The sequence below is a fragment of the Eurosta solidaginis genome, chromosome 3, assembly GCF_040869045.1.
Source record: "Eurosta solidaginis isolate ZX-2024a chromosome 3, ASM4086904v1, whole genome shotgun sequence".
NCBI lineage: Eukaryota > Metazoa > Arthropoda > Insecta > Diptera > Tephritidae > Eurosta > Eurosta solidaginis.
In genome coordinates this window covers 12703-39836 of record NC_090321.1, presented here as the reverse complement: position 1 = coordinate 39836, position 27134 = coordinate 12703, and the positions used below count along the sequence as shown (strand labels likewise).

The window sequence follows — 27134 nt, the reverse complement described above, 5'->3', positions numbered from 1 at the left end:
CAACCAACATGCGAGTTGCATTACTAAGTGATCCATCTGCAGAAGCGTTCTCCAACCAATTGCTAACTATCGGCAATGGTCGTTTTCCAGTAGACGCATCAAATGGATTGATTTCCTTTCCACCAAACTTTTGTAATTTCGTCTCAACGAAAGAGGAGCTGATAAGCAAAGTTTTTCCCAGGGATGGAAAATAATAATTTTTTTTTTCGGAATCGAAAAATTCCTGGTCAAAAAATTGTTGTCGAATCATGCATCCTTTTTATTTTTCGAGCTTATAAAAGTCCACATATAAAAGTAAAATCTGTATTTTTATTTTTTGAGGCCGATAGAACTAGTTACACTCGGACTTTTAAAAATAAAAGTCCGGAAATAAAAGTTAAATCAAGACTTTTATTTTTTAAGGCCGAAATAAAAGTCCCGTTTGATAAAAAAAAAAAACGGCTTATCCGAATTAAAAAAAAACTTTATTTCGGATAAGCCGTTTCTTTGTTATCAAGCGGGACTTTTATTTCTGCCTTAAAAAATAAAAGTCTTGATTTAACTTTTATTTCGGGACCTTTATTTTTAAAAGTCCGAGTTTAACTAGTTCTATCGGACTCAAAAAATAAAAATCTGAAAATAATTGTTATCTTGATCCAAATATATTTTAATAGTTTTGCAAGGACTTATATTATAAAAGGAATAACAGTTTCAGCCCCTGGTTTTTCCGAACATCGTTGTCAACCATACCAATTACGATTGGTTTGGTGAAAGAGCAACTTTGGCAGCAAAAAACAAAGACGTAGATTAATTAAATACAAAATCCAAGAAGAAATCGTTGGTTCACTGAATTAATTAAAATATATCAATTATGTAACCAATGAAGACGAAGCAACAAACTACCCAACGGAGTTTTTAAATTCATTGGATGTGCCTGGATTGCTACCGCACAATTTACAAGTAAAGGTTGGTTCAGTCGTCATCATGCTTTGCAATTTGAATGAGCCAAAACTATGCAACGGTACCCGTTTAGCAGTCACTAAACTCATGGGCAATGTGATTCACGCAAGAGTATTAAAAGGGAAATTTAGAGGTGAGGAAGTTCTCATTCCGAGAATTCCAATGATCCCAGCCGATATGCCATTTGAGTTTAAACGAATTATATAACCAATGAAGACGAAGCAACAAACTACCCAACGGAGTTTTTAAATTCATTGGATGTGCCTGAATTGCCACCGCACAATTTACAAGTAAAGGTTAGTTCAGTCGTCATCATGCTTCGCAATTTGAATCAGCCAAAACTATGCAAAGGTACCCGTTTAGCAGTCACTAAACTCATGGGCAATGTGATTCACGCAAGAGTATTAAAAGGGAAATTCACAGATGGGGAAGTTCTCATTCCAAGAATTCCAATGATCCCAGCCGATATGCCATTTGAGTTTAAACGTATCCAGTTTCCGATTCGTCTCGCATTTGCCATGACGATAAATAAGTCACAAGGCCAATCATTCAGTGTTTGTGGCCTGAACCTGGAAAGTGAATAGTTTTTCACACGGTCAACTGTATGTCGCATGTTCCCGTGTAGAAAAACCATCCGATTTGATCATTCTCGCACCTGACAACAAAACGAAAAATATAGTTTATCACCTAGTGCTCCAATAAAGGGAAATACAATAAAAATCGACACAACCACAAGCCATACAGTAAGTATTTCCACAAATTACCACAGATTTTATGAAATTTGAAAGGACTGCCGACACTGTTAATTTAAATATTAAATTTTTATTTGTTTTTAGCATTCATTTAATGAATAAAAAAAGTGAATGAGTTTTCATATTGTTAAAAAATAAATAACGGATTAACAAACTATAAGTTATAGAAAGTTTGATTTCAAAGACATAATTTAACGCAGGGCAACGCCTGCGGGGTCAGCTAGTTTTAAATAAAAAAGAAAAAAAACGAGCCCCATGCCTTGAATATATTTTAATACGAAATATCAGCCTAGAAAAGAAGGTTTTTAATACGTTTTTCGAGCTCCCGCAAAATGTGTTGGTGGAAGAAACATGGATCAAAGTATGCAAAGCAAGGGAATATAGCCCGTACGTTTGCTCAGAACATTTTGACAAAACACACACGTTTGTCAATTGCTTGTTCAAAGGAGGTCCTTATAAACCGACACCGCAATTTCTTAATAAATTGGCTACAGGTCCACATTTTTTATTTTTTTATATATTGTATAATTCAAGCGTTGCGCTTTAGGAGGGAATTGTTAAACCATTTTTTAGGGAGAACATTACCCTTTAGCTCTGCAGGTTAGCCACTAATTATGAGAGTGTTTTTGCCCGTTGTATCAGGGGTCACATTGGGGCAGCCCCGCCTATACACATTCTGTGCCCTTTTAGCATTGACATAGATGTGCAGACTTTGGATGCACACTTTTTCTCAACATGCTTTGAGAAATATTCACTGTAGGAGCATGGTAATAGGGTAATGCTAGAACAACAGGATTTTTCGTGTATTTTTTCTGTCTAGGGATCAAGCTGTCATAAATATATGAGTCATTAACCAATGCATGAGTCATTATCCACTATTTTTCAATAAAATTGCATGTTTTAATGTATTCTCAATCGATATGTATGCACATAAATCGTGTTAAAGCATATTATTATTGTCTCAGATTACCAGTGCGTTTTCATCCTAAAGGAAATTTCCATCCCGAAAAACCACAATTTCGCCTTAAACAGTAACGTTATGGCAACGCTTCTGGCAAAACAACAAACATTATGAAACTTCAAAAATCCCCAAATACGTCAAAAAATTTTCAGTGGAACTACCTTCCTTTTTGTATCATGCTCGCAGGTAAATCGCGCCAAGTGCTATTTATTTATTTTATTTTTATATATATGTACTTTCTTTTTATAAATAGATAGTAGTACATTAGTAGTGAGAATACATTTGTAAATGCCAACAGGTTTTGGGGGAAATAATTCATTTTCTACTAAATATTTCGTGAATTGATAAAGAGTTATGTTGGTTTGGTCATTCTTTCAGAATTTCATTTGAACAACGCCGTACGCACAGTAAAAATTTTAGTTTACTTTTAATACCAATTTAGCATTTATATATAACAATGCCAGAAAGTATAATATTAAAACCGAAAAATGTTAAAACGCAACAATCAGCATTGATTAAAGTTTTGTTTCAAAACCATTTTGGATTAAAATTTATATTTCATGGTCTTAAAATATAACTTCTTAGAATTCAAAAACACAAATTTAATACCAAAAATGTTTAAGTTCAAAAGCAAGTGGTATTAAAAGTAAGATTCCACTTTTTGCTGTGCGTTAGAATTTTATTCAAAAATACACTATCTCAACATTTGTTTCAAAAACTCCCTATCTGAGCATAAGTTCAATGCATTTTGACATAAGAGGCAGTTAATGAAAAGCATTCTGAGATAAGGCGTTTTTCAATCTAATTCTAATATAGGGCATTTTTGTGACAAATCCTGAAATGGGAAACTTTTGAAAAATATTTTGGGATTGGACGAGCCGCCGTGGTGTGATGGTAGCGTGCTTCGCCTACCACACCGAATATGGGTTCTCGTCCCGGACAAAGCAACATCAAAATTTTAGAAACAAGGTTTTTCAATTAGAAGGACATTTTTCCTAGCGGGGTCGCCCCTCGGCAGTGTTTGGCAAGCGCTCTGAGTGTATTTCTGCCAATAAAACTAGTCTGCCTTGCAAATGCCGTTCGAAATCGGCATAAAACAAGTAGGTCCCGTCCCGCCAATTTGTGGAAATAATTAAAAGGAGCACGACGCCAAATTGGAAGAGAAGCTCGGCCTGAAATCTCTTCGGGGGTTATCGCGCCTTACATTTATTTATTTATTTTATCGTGCTCTCATCCTGTATCTCTTCCTATCACCCGCTGATGATAGGCGACCGTATGCGCCATATTGAAACATCCTATCAAAACGCCAAAAAGTAGCAGCATGTATGATAAGATATAATTTTGATTCTGCGGATTGTTGAATACAAAAACAAAAACATTTAAACAGTTGTATATGTGCACTCTGTCTGTGAATGTACCCAGCCTGTAGTAGCAATATAGAAATCATTGTAGATAAAACAAGTGCGATATCTTATCTTATTGTCTTATCCACAATCTTAGGAATGGTCAAACCTATAATAACATAGGTGATTTCAAAAACATAACCTTACTTTCTCGGCAGCCCCATTCGCCAGTATTTACTTTTATTACATAAGTAATACATTTTGATTGCCTCATTTTTCGTACAAATTTCCTAAAAAAAATTTGTTCGCTGCAAAATTGTTTCTATGTTCTTTTGGGGAACACAAAATTACGTTAATCGTTTTGTCTAAAAAATTCTGGTAGTGGCTTATATTGTTATTATATTTCTAAACGTATAGTAAAATCTACACCGATCTAAGTAGAATTCAAAGACAATTATGTATGATAGACAACCCTCTAAAATATGCATGCCGTACTTGTCAGAATAAGGGAAAACGTCAATGGGATCGAACACCTGAATATTAATTTCATCATGGGGTAAAGCATTCACATACCCTCACTTTTTCAGCAACTTTATTTGCCAGTATTTACGCGTATTACGCCAGTTCAGAAGTTTTTATATTAAAGAGTATATGTACACTGAAACTTTTTTAAATTAAAAAAAAAAAATATTTTAAATGTTTTAAGAATTTTGATGGTCCCCTTTATGAATAAATTGTGATTTAAAATTTTTCTGAGTGCTACAATATTTTTGAAAAATTTTTGGTTTCAATTTGTTAGTGTAAATTTGAATATCATACCGAAGTGCCTTGGTTTTATATGGAATTTGTTTTTCTTTGCACTTTTCGTGAAATTCAAGTGCTTTCATATGAATCGAATTTATATGTGAGGGCATATGGGAGTGCTATGAATTTTTTTTATATTCAGCGTGAATTTTTAACAAGAACAAAAGTGATATAAGTGTATAGAGGTTGAGCAGCTCTGGTTTTATACTTCAAGTTATCTGATTTTAATAATTTGAAATCAGTTTTGAAAGGGAAAAAATAATGGATTGCATTGATTTACATAAGGTGGGTTTTATCAGCCGTTTTATATATTAGGAAGTATGCCAGGGCCTTTATCCGCAAAACTGTCTGACAGTATGTTTAATATGGCTTTTCCGTTTCGACAGCTTTTTAACTTGGTAGCAAAATCCCAAGCTTTGATAGAAATATCTCAAGACAGCAATCCTGATCGGATTACATTATTGCGAAAGAACTACATATTTCAAGCATAGCGGAACCAGAAACAGGTGACCACCGGAAATCAGGTAATTGGTACTTTTTTAATATTACTTATTTAACACTTTAACTTCCGATTTTGACATTCGGCTATCTTTTAACAAAAACAAGATACGTGGAATTTTGATTTATGTTTGTATGTATGTTACCATGCTGCCACCTTCTATGATTCCGTCATGGTTTCAAGTAATCTACTAAATGGAGAGAGTTTTAACAAAATCACCTACATATATTCATGTACATACATATGTGTATATTTCAGAACGGAAAATAATAATTATTCTTTTTTCGGAGTCGAAAAAGTCCTGGTCAAAAATTTTCCTAGGTGAAAATGTTTGAGTTTATCATGCAATATCATGTCGAATCATGCATCCTTTTTATTTTTCGAACTTTTTCCATAAAAGTCCACATATAAAAGAAAAATCTGTATTTTTATTTTTTTAGTCCGATAGAACTAGTTACACTCGAATTAAATCAAGACTTTTATTTTTTAAGGCCGAAATAAAAGTCCCGCTTGATAACAAAGAAACGGCTTATCCCAATTAAAAAAAATTTTATTTAGGATAAGCCGTTTCTTTGTTATCAAGCGGGACTTTTATTTCGGCCTTAAAAAATAAAAGTCTTGATTTAACTTTTATTTCGGGACTTTTATTTTTAAAAGTCCGAGTTTAACTAGTTGTATCGGACTCAAAAAATAAAAATCCGAAAATAATTTTTATCTTGATCCAAATATATTTAAATTCCAAAATTAATAGTTTTGCAAGGACTTATATTATAAAAGGAATAACAGTTTCAGCCCCTGGTGTATTTATATGTACTGTTGAACAGCCCAGCCAAAAACTTGACCCTTTAATGAGCGAAAATCTTATTGCACCAGGTTTTAATTCTATAAAGAATATTAGTTTTATTTCGTGTGTCTTATAATATTCCTTATTTTTCTGTTCTTATGTCATTGGCGGCTGCCGAGGTGTGGTGGTGCTCCGCCTACAACACCGAAGGTCCTAGGTTCAACTCCCGGGCAAAGTATCACCAAAGAACCACTGTCCCTCGGTAGTGATTTGGCAACCACTCCGTGTGTATGCCTTCCATCAAAAGTTTCTCAGTGAAAATTAATAATAAACTTATGTATAAGGATTTATTTTGTTTTGCTGATTTCCCGACAGGCTGGATAAATGATGTATATTGGAACGATTTTCCGTCGTCCCTTGTCAAATTTGGTTTCGGACAAACCGAATTCTCGACATTGCTGATGGCACAACGCCGAAACCGGTTGGTCTCGATACCAAATTTGACATGGGATGACGGAAAAATCGTTCCAATATACATAATTATGTGTAAGGCTTATCGGCCATATAAAGTTAGGCTTACATAAAGAATTATAAGTCATTAGGTTGAATATAACAATCTTATTATAAGGCTTATGGACCAAATAAAATACGTACAGACAAGTTCCATAAAGAGTGGGGTACACACATATCATTATTATTGATGGCTTACCGATCGGCAGTGCATGAGACAACGGGCCAAACTCCCGCAAAAGTAATTTTTGGCAATGATCTTCGACCGCCAGCTGATTTGAAGTTTGGGATAAATGCCAATGCGGAGAGAAATGCCAAGAAATCCACTGGTGTCTTCGAGGAAGAGATGAGGGAAATACACGATCTTGTAATACAACGAACCAAGATTATGAGTGACAGGATGAAAGCAAGATACGAGAAAGCAATTAAATCGGAAGGTTTTCGGGAAGGAGATTTGGTGCTGTTATGCAACCCACAACGCAAGAAAGGTTTGTCCCCGAAAGTTCAAGACGGCCACATACGAGTACATATGTAATAGTTAAAAGAAAATGTTTTCAAATGGGACAAGTTTGCCCAACTGTGGAAAATATATTAGGAGCTTCAAACCAAAACGCAACAAGTGACTCATAACAAGTCTTGCCCAGTCTTTAATGGAGACAGATTTTCAAATAATACTAAGGATCATGATCCAATCACAAGAGGTTTGCTCGGCTGACAAATTTTTTGACAATTGCAGCCGTTTTGCTCCCAAATCGAATTGACATCCGTTAACTGTGTTGTTTCTTTACGATTGTTCGAAAATATTAGTAGTAGAAACAGGAAGCAACCAGTTTACAAATCCCCGATAAGTGCTGAACTGCATAATTCCTTAGAACATTTTTTTAAATTTTATAATGAATTTATTAACTATGCCGTGATCATCACATAGGTAATTTTAAAAGTATGGTCACCAAGGAATCGTGCACATTCCTAAAACTTTGAACATACGAAACCTAAACCAATTTAAAATTCATCGTTCAATGTCAAAAACTCGACTAGTAAATCAATTCACGTAAAAATGTAATTAGCAAATAATGGAGATGCCATAACGAAATGTACTCATTGGGCATGTTAACTTATTCATTCATTCTCTATGTTCGGATCATTCGCCTTCATTTAAGAATTTGTCTAATCGTTTTATATTTGAAATATTATATATAACATACTTATTTGGAATAATCGGAAGTCGTGAGGTAGCATCAAACGAAAGTGTTCTGAATATTCTTAATTAACGGTTTATCCGGAACACTTTCATGAATACTTAAACGGAAAAGAGCTTTCCGAAATTTCAGAATAAAAAAGTAAATACTCCCTGTGTACAGGACCGCACAAAAGCTTAACTCTTCTGTCAAAGTCAATAATGGAATATAAAGTTCTAAGACAATAAGCCATTTTATTTTATTTTTTTGTCAGTCCATTGCGGCTGCTGAGTAGAGTATCGTTCCATGGCGGCTGCTAGTTCGAAATCGTGCTTTCTCAAAATATTTTTCGAAAATTTCCCATTTCAGGATTTGTCACAAAAATGCCCTATATCAGAATGAAGAACGCCTTATCTCAGAAAGCTTTTCATTAATCCTCCGATTAGCGGTGAATAAATTCAACACATCTTAGCGTTGTAGCTTGAGACTTTGAACTTTATCCACAAATATTTGAATTTTTAAGAAAACTCGTCTCACACTGTGATTACTCAGAAATAAGTTTGAATTTTTTTTTGATAAATTTTGAAACGAATACGAACTATGAGCTCTTGTAGGCATTGTGGATAAGACAAGTGTGATAACTTCTGCAAAGACGTCAAAATTACAAATAGAATGGATCACCTGATTTTTAATTGATTTTCGCTGTCTCATTCTTTATCTCTTTCTATCACCCGCTGAAGATAACCAGCCCTATGCGCCGCCATATTGAACACCCTGTCAAAACGCTGCCAAATGCCAAAAAATAGCCATCCTGAGCATCCTGTCAGGCAGTTGACGGATAAGATATCACACTTGTTTTATCCACAATGCTTATAGGCTTAAAAACCAGACGAAAACGCTAAAATGTGACAAATCAATTTTGGCACAAAAAAAGATAAAAGAAGAAAATAAAATATCGATTTCCGAACTATTATAAAGACCGCTTCTAAACTTAAAAAGTCACTAAAGCTATTCATGATCGGGTGGGTAGCAGTAAAGTTATTCACGAAAATAAAGCCTTCTCGTCTGACCAGACGCCACAATCTATCGGAGGGTTAGCTCCCTGATATGTCAAAATGCATTTAACTTATGCTCATATAGGGAGTTTTTGAATTTCTCAAACAAATTCTGAAAGAATAACCAAACCAACATAATAACTCTTTATCAATTCACGAAATATTTAGTAGAAAACTAATTATTTCCCCAAAACCTGTTGTCATTTACATATTTATTATCACTACTAATATACTACTACAGATACTTTTCTACTGAAGGGGTTTGAATTATTCGCCGTTTTCCTTACATCGTAAAAACAACCCGCCCAGATTTTTAAATTTGGGGGTCTCAAAGCTCTGTCATCACCTCTAGTAATTGAATCATGTTTACGATATTAGAACAGCTTTGAAAGAACACACATACAGCCAAAAAATCACATTTATCGGACAAGGGTATTCTCTTGGTCAAGAAACCATAGAGTACGTAGAAAGTTTTCCATTTTAATGTTAAAAGTTTTCTACACGCAACAAAAAAATACATTTGTGAAAAACTTATTACGGTTTCTACACTTTCTATACTTTCATGTATGTATGTATATTTGAGTTGAAAATTTAGAAATGTGACAAAAATGTTCAAACCGGATACGTTGTGCGTTTTCTGAGTGTTGTATATTTTGCATAGAAACCATGGAATGTTTTCTACGTTTACTACGCTTCATAGACTGCGAGAATTGTCCTATTGTGTTTTGATTTGAAAAAATTGATTTATTAGGTGTTGGTTAGAAATCTTTTGGAATTATTGCATTATCGTTTGAAAGTTATTCGAGCACTTTGGCAAGAGTAGTATTTGTTATATTATGCATATACATAACACAAGGTCTGGTGTGGTTATTTTAGCGATACTGGAAAAAATGGTTGGTCTCTGTCTATATGAAGTACATTGCTCAGCTCCAGCTTTGCTTGTGAGTAGTTCATTACGTAATTTTTTGGGATTTATTCAAAATATCTTGCCCGTAGGTGTTTCATAGGTTACTTTGAAGTAGTATTTCGACTCGAAGTGGTGATTCTGTCCTAGGACATCGCAATGTAAATTGGACCAGTTTTTATACGTATGATTACCTCCTCTTTAAGCGTCCTGGTATACTCCAGTACTCCACAACTTACCCTCATTCATATAAACATAACAAAATTTTCAACTCAATAAATGTAAATATTTTATGAAATTATTGCGTTTTGTTTAAAACCTATGTTTTCTGCAGGGCTACCTGGACACTGTGTGCTGAACCATGTGGACTGGTGGTCAACCCGGGAAAACGGAACTGGCTCTTTCTACAAGGAGATATAAGATGCCCGCTTTCAAAACTCCCTCAATTGGGGGGGAAGATAGGGCCAGGAAGGCCGCGGTTGCCCTGTACTGCTGCAGAGTGGCTTTCGACAAGAAATGGTGCTCTCGCCAAGAGTTGCACACTGGCTTTATGAGATGGTAGGCAAACCGTTTCTACTCTATGGGGTGCTGGTCTGGTGAAGTGCAGTGGCCACGGCGAGCACTACCAAAATATTGTTGTTAGTACAACGGACGGCGCTGGTTGGTATCAGCGGCGCTCTTAGAACAACACCTACTTTGGCATTAAATCTCGTTGGTCAGGCTTCATAAAATGGGCTTTCTGACTTCGGGCAATTTAGCCTTCTTACCAGGTTCAACTTAATCCCTGACAGGACGGACTATAACAAAATTTTATGAAATGAATGCGTTTTGCTAAAAAACGTGTTTTTTGGAATTTTCTAAAATGGCTAAATTTTGTATTTTTATTAATTAAGGGCAAGAAATTCAAATCGCTTGGGCTATCAATTCGTTCAAGCCCCATAAGTCTCCGGGCTGCGCAACTTCAAAGTTCTTTACACTAACTGCCTTAGGCTTAGCTATATTCCGAAGTCTTGGCACCAGCTCAAGCTCATCTTCATTCCAAAGACTGGCAGAAGCTCTCATGTATAACCTAAGGATTTCAGGCCAATCAGCCTCTCGTCGTTTCTTCTTGAAACGTTGGAGCGCTTTGTCGATCTGTACCTACGGAGTTATGTCGGCCTCGCAGCATGCCTATTGTACAGGTAGATCAACGGAAACGGCTCGCCATTCGATTGTGAAGCAAATAGAGGGGCCCTTAGAAAACAAAGAGTTTGCTCTGGGTGCCTTCCTGGACATCGAGGGGTGTTTAACAATGTCTTACCTAGGGCCATTTAAGGGTTCTTGTTAGTTTAGGAGTCGAGGGGGCTCTGGTTGAAATCTTCAACATACTTCACTGGAGCAGAGCTGTCGCAGCGGAGTGGGGAGGGGCCATAATCGAGAGGAAGGTGTGCAGGGTGTAGCATTCACTCATTAAGTTATTCATTCATTTGTACAAACATATATTTCAACCCGTTTTGGAATGTCTTAAAATATATTGACTCTTACATAAATATTCATACAATTGTACATACGTATATTTTGGCTCGCTTTGGTACGGCATGAGATTCTATTAACACATTAATTCATTTGTACAAATATATATTTTGTACACCGTGCATCATATGGTAACCTGAGCCTTAGTAGTATGACACTGTTTAGAGCTTGCTCGCGACAAACCTTTACCTGTAGACAAATTATTAACATGATTCATTTATGCTTGCGTTGCACATTCCACAGCCAATTTTAATTATGCTTAGAATGCAGTTCCCAGGGAACTGAATTGAATGTATATGTGTGTTATACTTAGTGTAAGTAAGTATTTTAGCTCATAGAAATTTTTTATAAAAGAAAACAACTTTTGAATAAAGAGGAGAATTCAACCTGCTGCCGTTTCAATTGGCAGTTAATTCTATCTGGTGCCGCTAACTGGGCACTGCGACCTAGATTTCGATTTTCTCTTATCCGCAAACATTACATGGCGATCCTGCCAGTTCTGCTTAGGCAAACTGCTGTTTACAATGCAGTCTGCTAAACATCTTTAGCAGGACGTCCCAAACATTACATGCCGATCCTGCCATTTCCTTATTATCCTTTAGAACTGCTGAATTAAATAGGCAGCTTCCCTCGTCTGCTGCTTGAAATATAGGCAGACTTTCTCTAAAAAATCCTGCAAAAATTTGAAACAGGACAAAATATCAAAATTACGGCGATATAACAAAAAAAAAAAAATTTCGAGGAATTACCGATTAAGAGACACACATCAAGAAGATAGCAAATTATTATGAACACATGGAATTGAAGCATAAGCGTAGAGAAGTAGAATAGATCTTGGCCTGCAGACACACATCAAGAAGATAGCAGATTATTATGAACACATGGAATTGAAGCGTAAGCGTAGAGAAGTGGAATAGACCTTGGCCTGCAGACACACATCAAAAAGACATGGAATAGACCTTAGGCTACAGACACACATCAAGAAGACAAACGGAGATAGCAGATTATGTATGTAATTATTTAGGTAGTTTATTTTAAAAGCATATACCAACATAACGGCTGCCAGTTTACGGGCAAAAAGTAGATTTTTGCTAATAAAATTAAGATTTTTTTTCTTCTCGCTCTAACTTTTTCAATGAACGAAATCAATAATCAAAAAGAATTTGACGCAGTATTCGTGCGTTGTTGTAAATCAATTGAAGAAGAAGTAAATAAATTAGAAAAAAAAGTTAAGATTAAAAGTTAGATTTTTTATTTCATAAAACTCCCTAAATGAGAAAAAATATTTTTTTTTTGAAATGTTTACTTAGGTTTTTCCAAAATAGAAAATTTTTTTTAAGCCCAAAATGGCATAGAAAACAAATTGGAAAAAGGTAATAGCAAAATTTTTACAATTATTATTTCAAAATGGGAGGTAAAGAGTCAAAATTGGAAGATCCTAATGCAAACGTAATTAATTCCATTCAGGTCATTGACCATACTGAAGCATTAGACTTCGTCAAAAACTTGCTGATAATTTTAACAGTCTGCACTTGCCTCAACTTATTCCTAAAATTATACTCGACTCATAATAAATTTAAAAAAAAAAAATACATGAGCCGAGCTGATGGTCTAGACAAAGTCTAAACCCAAGGGAATGAAAAACCCGAAAAATCAGAATAATCAAATATGAGCCACCTATTGAAAAGCGTTCAAAACCGCATCTAAAACTATCTTTAGTACTGCATTATTTTGAGGAAGAGCAGCAAACCCCAAAATGCTTCATTTAACAGCAAAGTCTCTTCAGACAGCTTTACCAGCACTGTCTAAGTCCGATAGCAAAGCAAGAATTTGCATAATTTTCTTCTGGATGCTCATGATATCTTTACACAAACCAAAGATAATCATTAAGCATTGCCAATATCGATATTCACAAATAGTGGTAATTTAGATAAAAATGCATGTACTTAATACTCTTCTAATCACATACCCATTATAAAAATAAAGAATTTGGTATTTATATCACAATTAATGCTTCAAAGAATACGTAGCTAGAAAGGAAAATCTCAGTGGAAGCATGCAAAACTCTAAAAGAAACAAGTAAGGAAGGTTAAGTTCGGGTGTAACCGAACATTACATACGATATGGGTATCAAATGAAAGGGGTTAATGAGCATTTTAAAAGGGAGTGGGCCTTAGTTCTATAGGTGGACGCCTTTTCGAGATATCGGCATAAAGGTGGACCAGAGGTGACTCTAGATTGCGATTGTACAATATGGGTATCAAACGAAAGGTGTTAATGAGTATTTTAAAAGAGAGTGGGCCTTAGTTGTATAGGTGGACGCCTTTTCGAGATATCGCCATAAAGGTTGACCAGGGGTGACTCTAGAATGTGTTTGTACGATATGGGTATCAAATGAAAGGTGTTAATGCGTATTTTAAAAGGGAGTGATCCTTAGTTCCATAGGTGGACGCCGTTTCGAGATATCGCCATAAAGGTGGACCAGGGTGAGCCTAGAATTTGTTTGTACGATGTGGGTATCACATGAAAGGGGTTAATGAGCATTTTAAAAGGGAGTGGGCCTTAGTTCTATAAGTGGACGCCTTTTCGAGATATCGCCATATAGGTGGAACAGGGGTGACTCTAGAATGCGTGTGTACAATATGGGTATCAAAAGAAAGGTGTTAATAAGTATTTTAAAAGGGCGTGGGTCTTAGTTCTATAGGTGGACGCCTTTTCGAGATATCGCCATAAAGGTGGACCAGGGGTGACCCTAGAATTTGTTTGTAAGATATGGGTATCAAATGAAAGGGGTTAATGAGCATTTTAAAAGGGAGTGGGCCTTAGTTCTATAGGTGGACGCCTTTTTGAGATATCGCCATATAGGTGGACCAGGGGTGAATCTGAGATGAGTGCTCAGGAACCTACATACCAAATTTCATCAAGATACCTCAAAATTTACTCAAGTTATCGTGTTAACGGACGGACGGACATGGCTTAATCAAATTTTTTTTCGATCCTGATGATTTTGATATATGGAAGTCTATATATATCTCGATTCCTTTATACCTGTACAACCAACCGTTATCCAATCAAAGTTAATATACTCTGTGAGCTCTGCTCAACTGAGTATAAAAAAACAAAAAAAAAAAAAAAAAACAGCCAATAACACTATTACCAACAGTAGAAATGAAGAAAAAGTCACAAAAGATCCATATATTATATAAAGCGCTTAATAAATTTGCAATTAGTCATGTCGCGCTCGTTTTCATCCAAAAGGATAGAAAATTAGTAGCATAATAAACACAAGCAACCAGATTGTTTAGGAAAAGATTGACTTAGGACAATACTTAACCAGGCTGAAAAATGCCTGCAATCTTGGACTTGTAAAATAAAAACACAGTTGCGCTTAGGGACAAATTGATTGTTAATGAATGGAATACTCGAGTAGGCAAATTTGAAAAATAGGTACCCAAGTTCTCAAAGATCTAATATTTGCATTAATAGGTACCCAATTTCTCAAAAATTTAATAATTGTATCAACCCCAGAAGTTATGCATGTGACAAATGTCGACAAAAATTAAAATAAATTATTCATAAACATCTTGACGATCCAATCCTGGAAGGCCACCCAGAAAATCACATGACAGATAAGATCTAATAAAAATATTGCTGGAAAATATGAAAAATGGTAAAAAAAAAGGTATGAAACATTTTTGCATCCACACTGTACCCCTTTGGTTCAACCACTTATCACTATATAACTACTTCTTGCTCTAGCAGCAACTGAATCTACCCAATCTACTGTATATCATACACTCAGAGATCCCGTTTTTTTTAACAATGTCAATTTTCACCCAATGATGACTGTAACCATCATCTTATTCTATACGTTTTAATTTTAATAACAATGCAAAAGCTTTGTTTAATAGAGGTAGTCAAAGTAAGGAGAACTAAATTTCCTATATTTAGTCGATAGCATATATACAGGGTCCTGTGGAGTAGAAAGTAAAGAAAACTAAATCATTAATCTCCATTATTTTTTTTAGAAATATAAATATAAGTTAGACCTGATTCATCTAGGATAACTTCGCCTTTTAGAAAGGTCATAATTTTAGATAATAGCATCCTTTATACCTAGTTAAGCTAGATAGTAGATATAAAGAGCCCTTTGGAATAAAAAATATCAATAGGAAAAATATTTTTACATTTAGATCCTTTAGAGTAGTAAATATCGATGAAACCAATAATTTTACATTAATTCCCTCTAAGATAGAAAAGATCGATAAAAACAATGTACAAAATGGAAACATAGAAAACATAAATTAAACTAATAAAAATAAGAAAATTGTAATACATAAAAATAGACTTAAACTCATAGAATAAGAGCACTTTAACATTTTAAACACAAAGAAAATTTCTATTGTATGCAAAAGAAAAATACAATAATAAAACAAAACAAAGAGTAAAAAAAAAAAAAACAAATGTAAACTATTTTTGGAAATCAAGCTAAATGTCACACAAAAACAAAAAAAAAACCTCAACAAGCAAAGTAAGCACAAACGGATTCAAAACAATTAACCTAACTTGAGTAGCCATAGATAATTCGTGTACAAAATCTACTCTTTCAAATGCGGGTGGTGTAGCATTCACTTATTAAGGTATTCATTCACTTGTACAAACATATATTTCAACCCGTTTTGGAATGTCTTAAAATCAGGCATGCTTAACCAACGAACCGATATCATTTCGTTACGATAACTAACGTTAATAAACGAAACAAAGTCATTTCGTTTCGTTTATTAACGTTAAGAACGTCAAATTAACGAAATGATTTTGTTTCGTTTTCTGCCATATCAAAACGAAATCAAATCGTTTATGTTAATTATTAATTTCAAACTATGCTGGCAAAGCTGATTGATGGCGGAGTCATTAAAGGTGAAAGCATTAGCCAAGCTGATTGCAACTTTTCTCATGAATTTTGACAGTACGACCATTTCTCAGAGTATTTTTGAAATTACCACCAACGAATTACACAAACAAATTGCATGGAGTTTTTGTGTGTATGTCCGCTAGTTGTTACCACCTTACGGCTTCACCATGGCTATAGCATTGCCAGCACAATTCAAACATAAAGTATCACGTTTTTGTTAACGTTTTTAACGTTAACGAAAGCTTTTCGTTTCGGTTAAAAACGAGATGCAATTTATCTTGATAATTTCTTTATCGATAATATTTCGAAGTGTTTCAACGGAAACGGTGGACATTTTTTGATAAACGATTAGCTTAACGTTAAGGTGCATCCCTGCTTAAAATATATTGACTCTTACATACATATTCATACAGTTGGCTCGCTTTGGTACGGCATGAGATTCTATTGACACATTCATTCATTTGTACAAACATATATTTTGTACACCGTGCATCATATGGTAACCTGAGCCTTGCTATGACACTGTTTAGAGCTTGCTCGCGACAAGCCTTTACCTGTAGACAAATTATTAACATGATTCATTTATGCTTGCATTGCACATTCCACAGCCAATTTTAATTATGCTTAGAATGCAGTTCCCAGGGAACTGAGTTGAATGTATATGTGTGTTATACTTAGTTTGTAAGTATTTTACCTCATAGAAATTTTGTATAAAAAAAAACAACTTTTGAATAAAGTAGAGAATTCAACCTGCTGCCGTTTCAATTGGCAGTAAATTCTATCTGGTGCCGCTAACTGGGCACTGCAACCTAGATTTCGATTTTCTCTTATCCGCAAACATTACATGGCGATCCTGCCAGTTCTGCTTAGGCAAACTGCTGTTTACAATGCAGTCTGCTAAACATCTTTATCAGGACGTCCCAAACATTACAAGGGGCACGGTGTTCTATCTCCCCTTTTCTGGGTTGTGGTAGTCAACGAGCATCTTGCGAAGCTGGCAGCCAATGGCTGTCTAGGCAGATGGCGGCTGTCTACGGAGCGGGTTCTTTCTACGAGGAGATATACGATCATCTTCATTCCAAAGGCTAGCAGAAGCTCTCATGTATCACCTAAGGATTTCAGGCCTAGCAGTCTCTCGTCGTTTCTTCTTGAAACGTTGGAACGCTTTGTCGATCTGTACCAAAGGAAACGGCTCGCCATTCGATTGTGAAGCAAATATAGTGGCCCTTAGAACACAAATAGTTTGCTCTGGGTGCATTCCTATACATCGAGGGGCGTTTTACAATGTCTCACCTGGGGCCATCGAAAGGTTTCTTGTTGGGTTAGGAGTCGAGGGGGCTCTGGGGGGAGGGGGTTGAAATATTTAACATACTTCACTGCAACAGAGCTGCCGCAGCGGAGTGGGAAGGGGCCATAATCGAGAGGTATGTATGCAGGGGCACGCCACAGGGGCTGTTCTATCTCCTCTTCTCTGGGTTGTGGTAGTCAACAAGCTTCTTGCGGAGCTGGCAGCCCATGGCTGTCTGTCTACGCAGGTGGCCTGTGTATCTTAGTCAGTGGCAAAATTTTGGGCATCCTGCGCGATGTTCTACAGGGCTACCTGGACACTATGGCTAGGTGGGTTTAATCATGTGGACTGCCGGCCAACCCGGGAACAATGGAGCGGGTTATTTCTACAAGGAGATATAAAATGCCCGCTTTCAGAACTCGCTCGATTCAGGGGAACCGTTGGTAATTTCTGATAGGGTTAAATAATTAGGAATTATTTTGGATAAGAAATTGTCCTGGAGACAGAATGTGGAAGATAGGGCCAGGAAGGCCGCGGTTGCCTTGTACTGCTGCAGGGGTGCTTTCGGCAAGAGATGGGACTCTCGCCAAGAGTAGTATACTGACTTTATGAGATAGTGGTCAAACCAATTCTGCTCTATGTGGGTCTGGTCTCGTGGAATACAATGGACACGGCCAGCACCACCAAAATATTAGTGTCAGTACAAGGGACGGCGCTGGTTGGTATCAGCTGCGCTCTTACAACAACACCTTCCATGGCATTGAATTTCATGCTGAACATGCATCCAGTAGATATTGCGGGAAAGGCGCCCCCGGACTGGTCCTTGGTCAGGCTTCGTGATATGGGCTATAGGCTTTTTGACTTCGGACACTCTAGCCTTCTTACCAGGTTCGACTTTATAGCTGAAGGACAGACTATTTTGTGCCAATAACTGCTCCCTGTGCAAATTTTACCCAGATGTTGCGTTTGTAAATATAAAGGAACGTCAGACTTAGTAATTGAAGTTTTTTTCGCCTTGCCCATTCACATACGAAATTTCACGAAGAGCTATTATAAACATTTTCACTATACGAGAAAAATACTTAATATTTTTCCTCCTATTCATTTGTTAACATGAAGTTTTTAACTGTGAAAAATGTTAGAGAAGTACCAACGAGTGGAGAAAATTATTTCCCTTGCAAAGTGTGAAAGCACCCTTAGCCAAAGCAAATATGGAATTCTTTTTCTTATGCTTTGCTTACAACAAAAGTCGGATATTTTTTCATGTCAGATTGCCGGTGTCGCTCTAACTGCCGTAAAATCTACTCATCATGCATAATATTGCGCCAAACGCGTCTATATGAAAAACCGCTTTGTGATGGGGCTTTAAGATTGCGCTGAACACATCTAGTTACATAATATGTATGTATGTATATTATGATTCGGCCATTACTATTGATGTGCCTGCGGCAACGCATGACTTCTGCTAGATATATTTACAATTGATGTTGGTAAACGGGCGTGGCATGTTTCTCTGCTACTATAAACTCACACTGTGGCGATTTGCTCTTGGCTTTGACATTTGCATTTTCATTTATATTTTGTACTTCCTGCTGTTTTTGTGTTCCACCATTGCTTTTGTTGTTGCGCTTAAGAGTGAAACTGCTTACTACCTTGGAAAATGTCGATTGTTGTTTTCTGTTGCTACTTGTTGGCAAGCTGTTGTTACTGTAATTTCTGTTGCTAATTAGCTGGTCATTGGCATTTGCTGTTGCTTGTGGTGTTACTTTCTTATCACTTGCTGGTTTTTGCAAAATTCCATCCGCATTATTTGCCAATATTTGCACAATTTCGCTATTCTTAGTTACGCTTGAGTTAGCACTTCCTGCATCTAATGTGTATTCACTAGCTGTGTTTGCATCACTGCCGTCAGCATTCGCGATATGTTTCTGTAACAATTTGCTCAATGGCAGTTGTTGTTTTTGCTGCTCCCCCACTTCATGTGTCTGGTTTTCTTGATGCTGCTGCTCTCTGTCCAGCTTTTTTGGTTTCTCTTGGATTTCCGCTTGCTGGCCAGAATATGCATGCAATTGTTGAAATTCTTCCAATATGCTGCAGCGCTTATTTGATTTGACAGCGATCGCTGTCGCAGCTGGCGATATCTTGGAGTTTCTGGTTATTTTTGAAGATTTGAAAATCTTATTCCACATTTTTTTGCTCATTTTAAAGGCTATTGGTTTTTTTCTTTAGGCATAAAAATATTAATCGTTTTTTTAATTACACTTGGTTTTTATTCCAAAAATCATAAATCTTTCATTCTTGGTTTGGCACAAACACTTCAGTGCGCACTGCACTCCTTTTTCTCAATTTAACCCTTCACCAATGTAGCCGTATAGTCTATTATAAAAAACATTTTCTTTAATCTTTCCATTCACACTGCATCTTTTCCTTTCCTGTACACCACTCAACTATCTTCAAACATATCTCCCCGCATTTGTATGTCGCACCCGCTCAATACACAACTTCTGACTTGCGCCAACAATCTGAGACTGAGTGAGCATTGCCAACTAAATAGTGTGAAGAGACCACCGTCAAATGCGATCAAGCAGTTTGTAACAGTGATGATAATCATGGTACATTTGTACTTTTTTTGGTACATTTCGCTTCCCGAAAGTACGTTGGTACTACATTGACATATTTGATACATTTTTGTAAAATGCAGCGCAACACTTCAAGTCATTTGCAAAGCAGCTCTGAATTTACAAACAAAATTTTAATTTTTTCGAGGAAAATATATAGTTATGTTGTTTTGTTGCCGAGCACAATTTGCCATTTGCATATGGATCATTTAAATATGCTTATGAAAAAAGCATAACTGATTCTAAAATTGTGAACAAATTTTGCATCAATAAAATTAAAGCACAGAAAATAATAACTCAAATAACAGGGCCAGAAAATTATAAATCCATAAGCGCGTTTTATCAGAAGAATTATTACTCTCTAATAATAGAAAAAACGACTGATATATGTATATCAAAAAATTTGGCAGCTTCGTTTCGAATTTTAGATAAAAAGTGCATTGATATATTTTTAGATTTGATACCTTGGACCGATAGTAGCACGAAGGACATTTTTAATGCCATTATTAAATCCTTGAAAGACCATTCAATACCACTTGAAAAAATAATTGGTTTCACTGCCGATAATTGCTCGGTTATGATGGAGCAAAAAGCGGAGTGCAAGCAAGGCTGAAGCAAGTTGTTCCAAATCTGCATGTTAATGAATGCGTTTCGTCACATTTTAAGTTTAGCTTCAACTGCCGATTGTAATGTGTTTCCCAACAAAATTTATACATTTTTAAAAGACGTAAACTATCATTTTTGAAACAGCCCCCTTAGGAGGACAGACTCAGAGTTTTCAAGAACATTTCGGTACAGAAATGCATATTATACTAAAGTACGCCCCCACAAGGTGGCTTTCTAGACAAGCAGTCAGAGATAGAATTCTTGAGCAACGGGAAGCCCTCAAGTATTATTTTAATCTTTACGTATTTGAAAATAAAAGCAGCAATAAAAATATTAATCTTATATCTGACATTTTTCAAAGTCCTGTTTAGAAAGTATATTTTACATTTCATTCTTATATTTTAAATGAAATAAATAATGTGAATACAGAAATGCAGTCTGAAGATATTCACATACATTTACTTATTACCAAATTAAAAATTTTATAAAAAAATCTTATTTAGACTCCAGTCCTATTTGGATGTTAAATGTTGATTCAGAGGAAAATCACTTAACCCCAGATGAAGTTTACTGCTGTGTTAATGTGGATATTATTCTATCAAACAACCTTTTCGAAAAAGATGACGTAAACATATTTAAGAGCTGTGCTAAACAATTTTATATACAATTTTGTAGTACTTTATTAAATAAAGTAAATTTAAATGATAAAACTTTGTTATGGGCTGCAAAGCTTTCACCAGAAAGTATTTTAAGTGGTGAAACAAATAGTATTGTGGCGTTAGTTATGGACTTGTTTCCGAAATATGAATTTGATAAAATAGAGAAAATTAATTCTGAATTTAGAAGGTCTAAAGCAGAGAATGAGAGCCATAAAAAAATCAAGAATTTAAATATATGCAGCTTTTGGGAAGAATTAAGATCAGTTAAAAATTAATTAAATGCGCAATATTTTCCAATATTTATAGAATAGTTCAAGGCATATTGTCGATTTCACATTCATCCACAGACGTAGAAAAGATATTTTCTATACAAAATTTAATTAATACGAAGTGTAGAAATAGACTTCAAATAAACACAGTTTCGTATTTAATAAAAACTAAAGACTTGATGAAATCAGCTAACAGTAGTTGTCATAATATAGATACGAAAAAAAAAGCTTTTTGTCAACTGAGGCATTTAAAGAACTCAAAGAAGAAGAACTGGTAACGTAGTGATTGAAACATGAGTTATTAGTATACATGTAGGCGACAATTTGTCAACTTTTATACCTGAATCTAAATCTTTTGTACCTAAAATGTTTTCATGAAATGTTTTTGCAATGAATGCAACTGTTTTTTTTTTTTTAAATATTAATTTTATGTTCCTTAATGGTACTCAATAAAGAAATGTTTTTATATATGTACATAATCATACGCTTCAATCGATAAACTTCTTTTATTATTTTTTCTGGAAAAGTATTTCCCTGTTATACTTATACTATCCCTTTTATTTGTGTTAGAAAGTTTCCTGACTAAAAACAGTTTTTAGATAAAGAAGCAGAATATAACTCTAGTTTGCTTCAAATTCGCATCCGAGGACTTTTGGTACATTTTTGGATGATTTGGTACATTGTTTTTCCTCGTTTGGTACAAAATAAAAAAATTCATTTATCATTCCTGGTTTGTAATTGCTGCTGAGCAGTGTTGCCATGTGATGAACAAAAAAGAAGCTAGATTGGCAAAAAAAGGTTAGAAAAAGCTAAATTTAGAAAAAAAAGAAGCTAAAAAAGGCCAGAAATTTTTTTGGTTAATTCATTAATTTTTTTTTTATATTTTAGTTTACACAGTTGTAAATAAAAACTTATAAACATAACTTAAACATAACTTCTTGTTTCAAAACATATCAGAGACATTTTCCTTGACTATTACATGGAATTACTTTAAATGATTGCATATGTGTATATCCATAAAAAAAATATATTACAAACTAATTATTTATATAAAATATTCCCCGTCTGAAGAATTAGAAGAGCTTAAGTCTGCGTATAAAGTTTGGCTATTTACCATAATATGAGATCATCGGTAATTTCAAAATCATTACAAAATTTAGATAAGCGTTTTAACGAGCATCTAATATTAAGCAGCGCATTAAGTATTTTAATTTATAGTTTGTTCCTTAATTTAGTTTTCAGAAGTTTCATGCCACTAAAAATGCTTTCTACTTCCGCGTTACTGAGTGGTAATACTAAAAAACTAAATATGAATTCGACAAGTTCTTAAAAAGGAGGTTCGTTTAATGCATTTTTATGTTCTCGGACTTCCGACCAAAATTCCATGGTGGAGTGTACATTTTTCCATTGTATAGTTATAAGTTTTTTTTATTTTTTATTTTTTTTATTTTATTTATTTATTAAACATTTTCTTAATGCATATTTTAAATAAATTACAATATTGAAAGAGCACATTCTATTACTATATAGCATAAGAAAAGTACATGGCATTTTTTATATTAAATTTTTAAAATAGTATTAAATGCCACTTCACATAGTAAAATTCTTTTTCAGTGTGGGGTGTATAGTTTTTAATAATATTGTAGAATAAACTCATAATAATTCAGATAACTAGTTAAGATTACGATAGAGAAACAATTGATTATTCGTTAATTAGTTAAGGTTCCGATAGAGAAACAGTTGATATAGTTACAAAAGTTAGATATGGCTTACAACAATGTCCTCAGCAAGGCTTCTAGATCGTAGTGGCTAAAACTAATCAGATACATTTTAATTTTATTTTGAAATAGGTTAAGATTTCTTATAAGTTGTACAGAAGTAGGGAGAGAGTTGAACATTTTGCACGGCGTGTATGTATAAAAACTTCTGAAGTGAGATGTCCCAGCATGCGGGATTTGTACCGATGGAAGCAGATTGCTCCTAAGGTTGTAGACTTCAGAAGGATAACTTTCTAAGTACCCCGATCTAATAAAGAACGTTTTTAGGGCTTTAAATAAATATAGATGACGACATGGTAGTATATCTAGTCTCCTAAAGGATATCATAGCGTGAGACCTGTAGTTTGCGCCACATATGCGTCTTATAATTCCCTTTTGGAGTGTTAGAATGGGTGACAACTTACTAGCCGAGGCGCCACCCCAGCAGGCAATCCCATATTTAAGTTTCGATTGGACTAGACCATAGTAAACAGCTTTTAGAGTGGACATAGTGCAACACTTTTTGAGACGATAGAAGTGACGGGTAGTGTACAGAAAATAATGTTTTAGTTTCTGAATGTGTGCAGACCAATTTAAATGATTATCGATTATAATACCTAGGTATTTGAAATTTTCAACAACATCAATACTGAAGCAGTTATCACTGCATTTAACGTTGGTTGCGAATGAACTTTTCGTGGCATTCAAAGTGCACGCCATATGATGCATGTTAAAACGTGCGCATTCTGCTGAATGAAAAAAAAGATCACAAGCCTCAAATTCTTTTGCGGCAAGGCTAAAATACATCAACTTCGTTTTATTACTAACTAGTAGCTTGTGTAAAGCAAACCAAGTCCTCAGCATATGTACATCGTGGCTAATATCATATATTAGTTCGAAGTAACTCGTTGTACTATACGCAATGGCAAGATCATCTGCAAAGGCAGTCGTTTTGCCCTTAAATGGAATTGAAAAAATTGAATTAATATAAATGAGGAACAGTACCGGGCCAAGGACAGAGCCTTGGGCTACGCCCAGATTAACTTCCTGCAGGCTACTGTAGTAACTACCCACTTTAACTTTTTGTATTCTATTAGAAAGATAAGATGTAAACCATTTGTACACAAAGCCACGAAAACCTGCACGATGTATTTTTTCCAGAAGTATATTCCTGTCTACCATATCAAAAGCATTTGTTATGTCGACAAATAAACCAGCACAGTTACTTTTACTATCTAGAGCTTTGTACACCTTTGAGCAGAAATCTAGTAGAGCGTCCTCTGTTGAGAGTCTGGATCGAAATCCGAATTGCATGGGGCTGAAAAAGTTCGATTTATCTAGAAAATTCACAACTCTATTTTTAACCGCATTTTCAAATACTTTGGAAATCGATGGGAGTAGAGATATGGGCCTGTAGTTACGTGCGTCCCTCTTATCCCCTTTTTTGAAGATCGGGATTACAATGGCACATTTAAGATCATCAGGCAAAACACCCTGCGTTATACTTTTATTCAATAAATGTTTCAGTATATCTACTATATTGAGTGATATTTTTTTTAATAAACTATTTGAAATACCGTCATCGCCGCAAGAGCTAGAGTTGGTCAATGTTTTTATAATTTTAGCGATTTCGAAGCTGGATATGGGGTTAAAAAAGAAACCATAAGTTGCAACTTGGCATAAGGGTAGATTGGCTGCAAACTGACAATCACAAAGGGTTGAACTTGAATTACTAATCGAGGTAATCGAGGTTTTCGCCACTGCAGCTCTATTAATGCTATTTGACTTGAAGAATAACTATACTTCTCTTTTTCAAAGTAAGGAAATACATCTGGCTTTGAAACTTTCAACGAATTTTCAGCAGAAAAAGGATTAATCTTTTGTAGAGAACTCATATCACTAGTATTAGGTGTTCACAGGAACTATTGAAATTATTTTATTTTAGAAATTATTAAAAATACATTCGGAGTAAAAAAGGCTAAAAAAAGATCACGAAGCTAAACCCAAAATTTCGAGGCTAAAGGCAAAAAAAAAAGGCTAAATCTTGCCTCGAAAAGGCTAACCTGGCAACACTGCTGCTGAGTCACCCCAACTTCTGCTCTACTTCACACGCCATCTGTGTGTTGCGCTTCACAGTCAGCTATTTTACTCTTTAAAATATATGCACATAAGTAAATATAAATAGTTTCATGCTTTTTTGATGTTTTGTTTTAAATTCGCACAGTGCAGGATTTTGAAGAAATTTGGCTCAAAATATCATAACCCGGCTTCGGACCGGAGAAGGCATTGATTCAAAAACCATGACAAGTTACGCATATTTCCGCACTGGAGAAAACTCGAACTTTTTTAATAAAGAGGGGAATCAAAAATAGGTTCTAGTATGTTTTTTTCTTACACCTCAGTACAACGTGAAAATATAGAAGTACTGGTTATCAAAAGACAAAGTACCTATTAAAGCCTTATTTGTTAAAGCAAATAAAGTTTTTGTTTTAAAGTCGTCTCCATCGTAACACCGTACAATGCAAGATTTTTAAGAAATTTGGCTCAAAATCGAATAACACGGCTTCGGACAGGAGAAGGCGTTGGTTCAGAAACTATGACAAGTTACTTATATTTCCGCACTGTAACTTTGGTAATAATGAGGGCGACCGAAAATAGGGTCGGGTATGTTTTTTTCTTATACCTCACAACGTGCCTAACATAGAAGTACTAGTTACAAAAATACAAATTATCGAACTCGTATTTTTTAAAGTATATTTCGCGATTAATGGATTTTTTGCATTTTAGTGTCTTTACAACAACTTTTTATTCAAAAGGGTCACAACAGAAAAAATATTTAATTACTACTAACAGCACCATACCTATGTATGTATTTATATAAAAATAGCATCCAAATCCATTGACATTTCTCCCCTTAATTAAGGCACGTAAATGTTTCATTTCAAATGAAAACAAATCCTTCTGAAATCTCCATCACGTATTAAGGAATTTTAAATCGTCGGCTCAATGCCTATCTGGATGTATTGATATAATATAATATCAGGGTCAAATCATTGATAGTGCGGAATCACAGATGATTGAAGAGGCAAAGGATTTACTGCTAGATATGAATTTCATAGTCAAGTTGTATATGTATATGTAGCAATAAAATCAGAACTTTTTCACATAATAGATTTTCCGCGTAAATAGAAATTGGGAAAATCGTATAAATAAAATTCTCGTGTCACAGTGTTTGTGGTTGAACTTCTTCGAAACGGCTCAACCGACTCTAATGAAATTTCATAAGCAAATTGATGGGGTTTGAGAATCGGATCTTATCTATTTTTCATACCCCATAATGGTAAGAGATGGATCACCCTTAATTTTTTGTTTTAGACACAATTTTTGTTTTTAATTTTTTACGAAACAACATTAAAAAATACATACAACCATCTGGAATTGGCACTGGGAATGGAAATAAGGGTTGGAGAATAAGAGAAAGAACTAGAAAGAAGAAAAACGAGGGAAGAAGAAAGAGATAGCGTAAGACGAAGATAGAGAGATAGGAGGAACACGGTAAGGTGAGCAAAGGGAAGGAAAAACGAAGAGGGAGAAAGAGACGCAGGTAGAGGAGTGAATAAAAGGATAAAAAAGGGGGAGGGAGAGTAAGAACGGCAAAGGCAAGCAGATGAATTTCTGCTGACAAGCTTTTCATGACAGAAATACACTCGGAGTGTTTACCAAACCACTGCCTAGAGGTGACCCCGCTTTCATCTAAAGATTTTGATGTTGCTTTTCCCGGACC

At 35.1% G+C, this 27134-nt stretch overlaps 1 protein-coding gene across 5 annotated transcripts in view; it reads right to left on the bottom strand.

Moving 5' to 3' along the window:
- Nucleotides 1-19957, bottom strand: part of LOC137243043 (serine-rich adhesin for platelets) — a 116089-nt gene extending 96132 nt beyond the window's left edge. For 4 of the 5 annotated variants that reach the window (XM_067770208.1, XM_067770212.1, XM_067770209.1 and 1 more), the window contains exon 1: nt 18973-19957. In XM_067770208.1, coding sequence (XP_067626309.1) covers nt 18973-19642 — 670 coding nt within the window. In that variant the 5' untranslated portion in view covers nt 19643-19957. Of the gene's footprint in view, nt 1-18873; nt 18928-18972 lie in introns of those variants that run through there. The other variant, XM_067770211.1, reaches the window with a different exon arrangement.
- Between the last annotated feature and the right edge of the window lie 7177 nt (nt 19958-27134).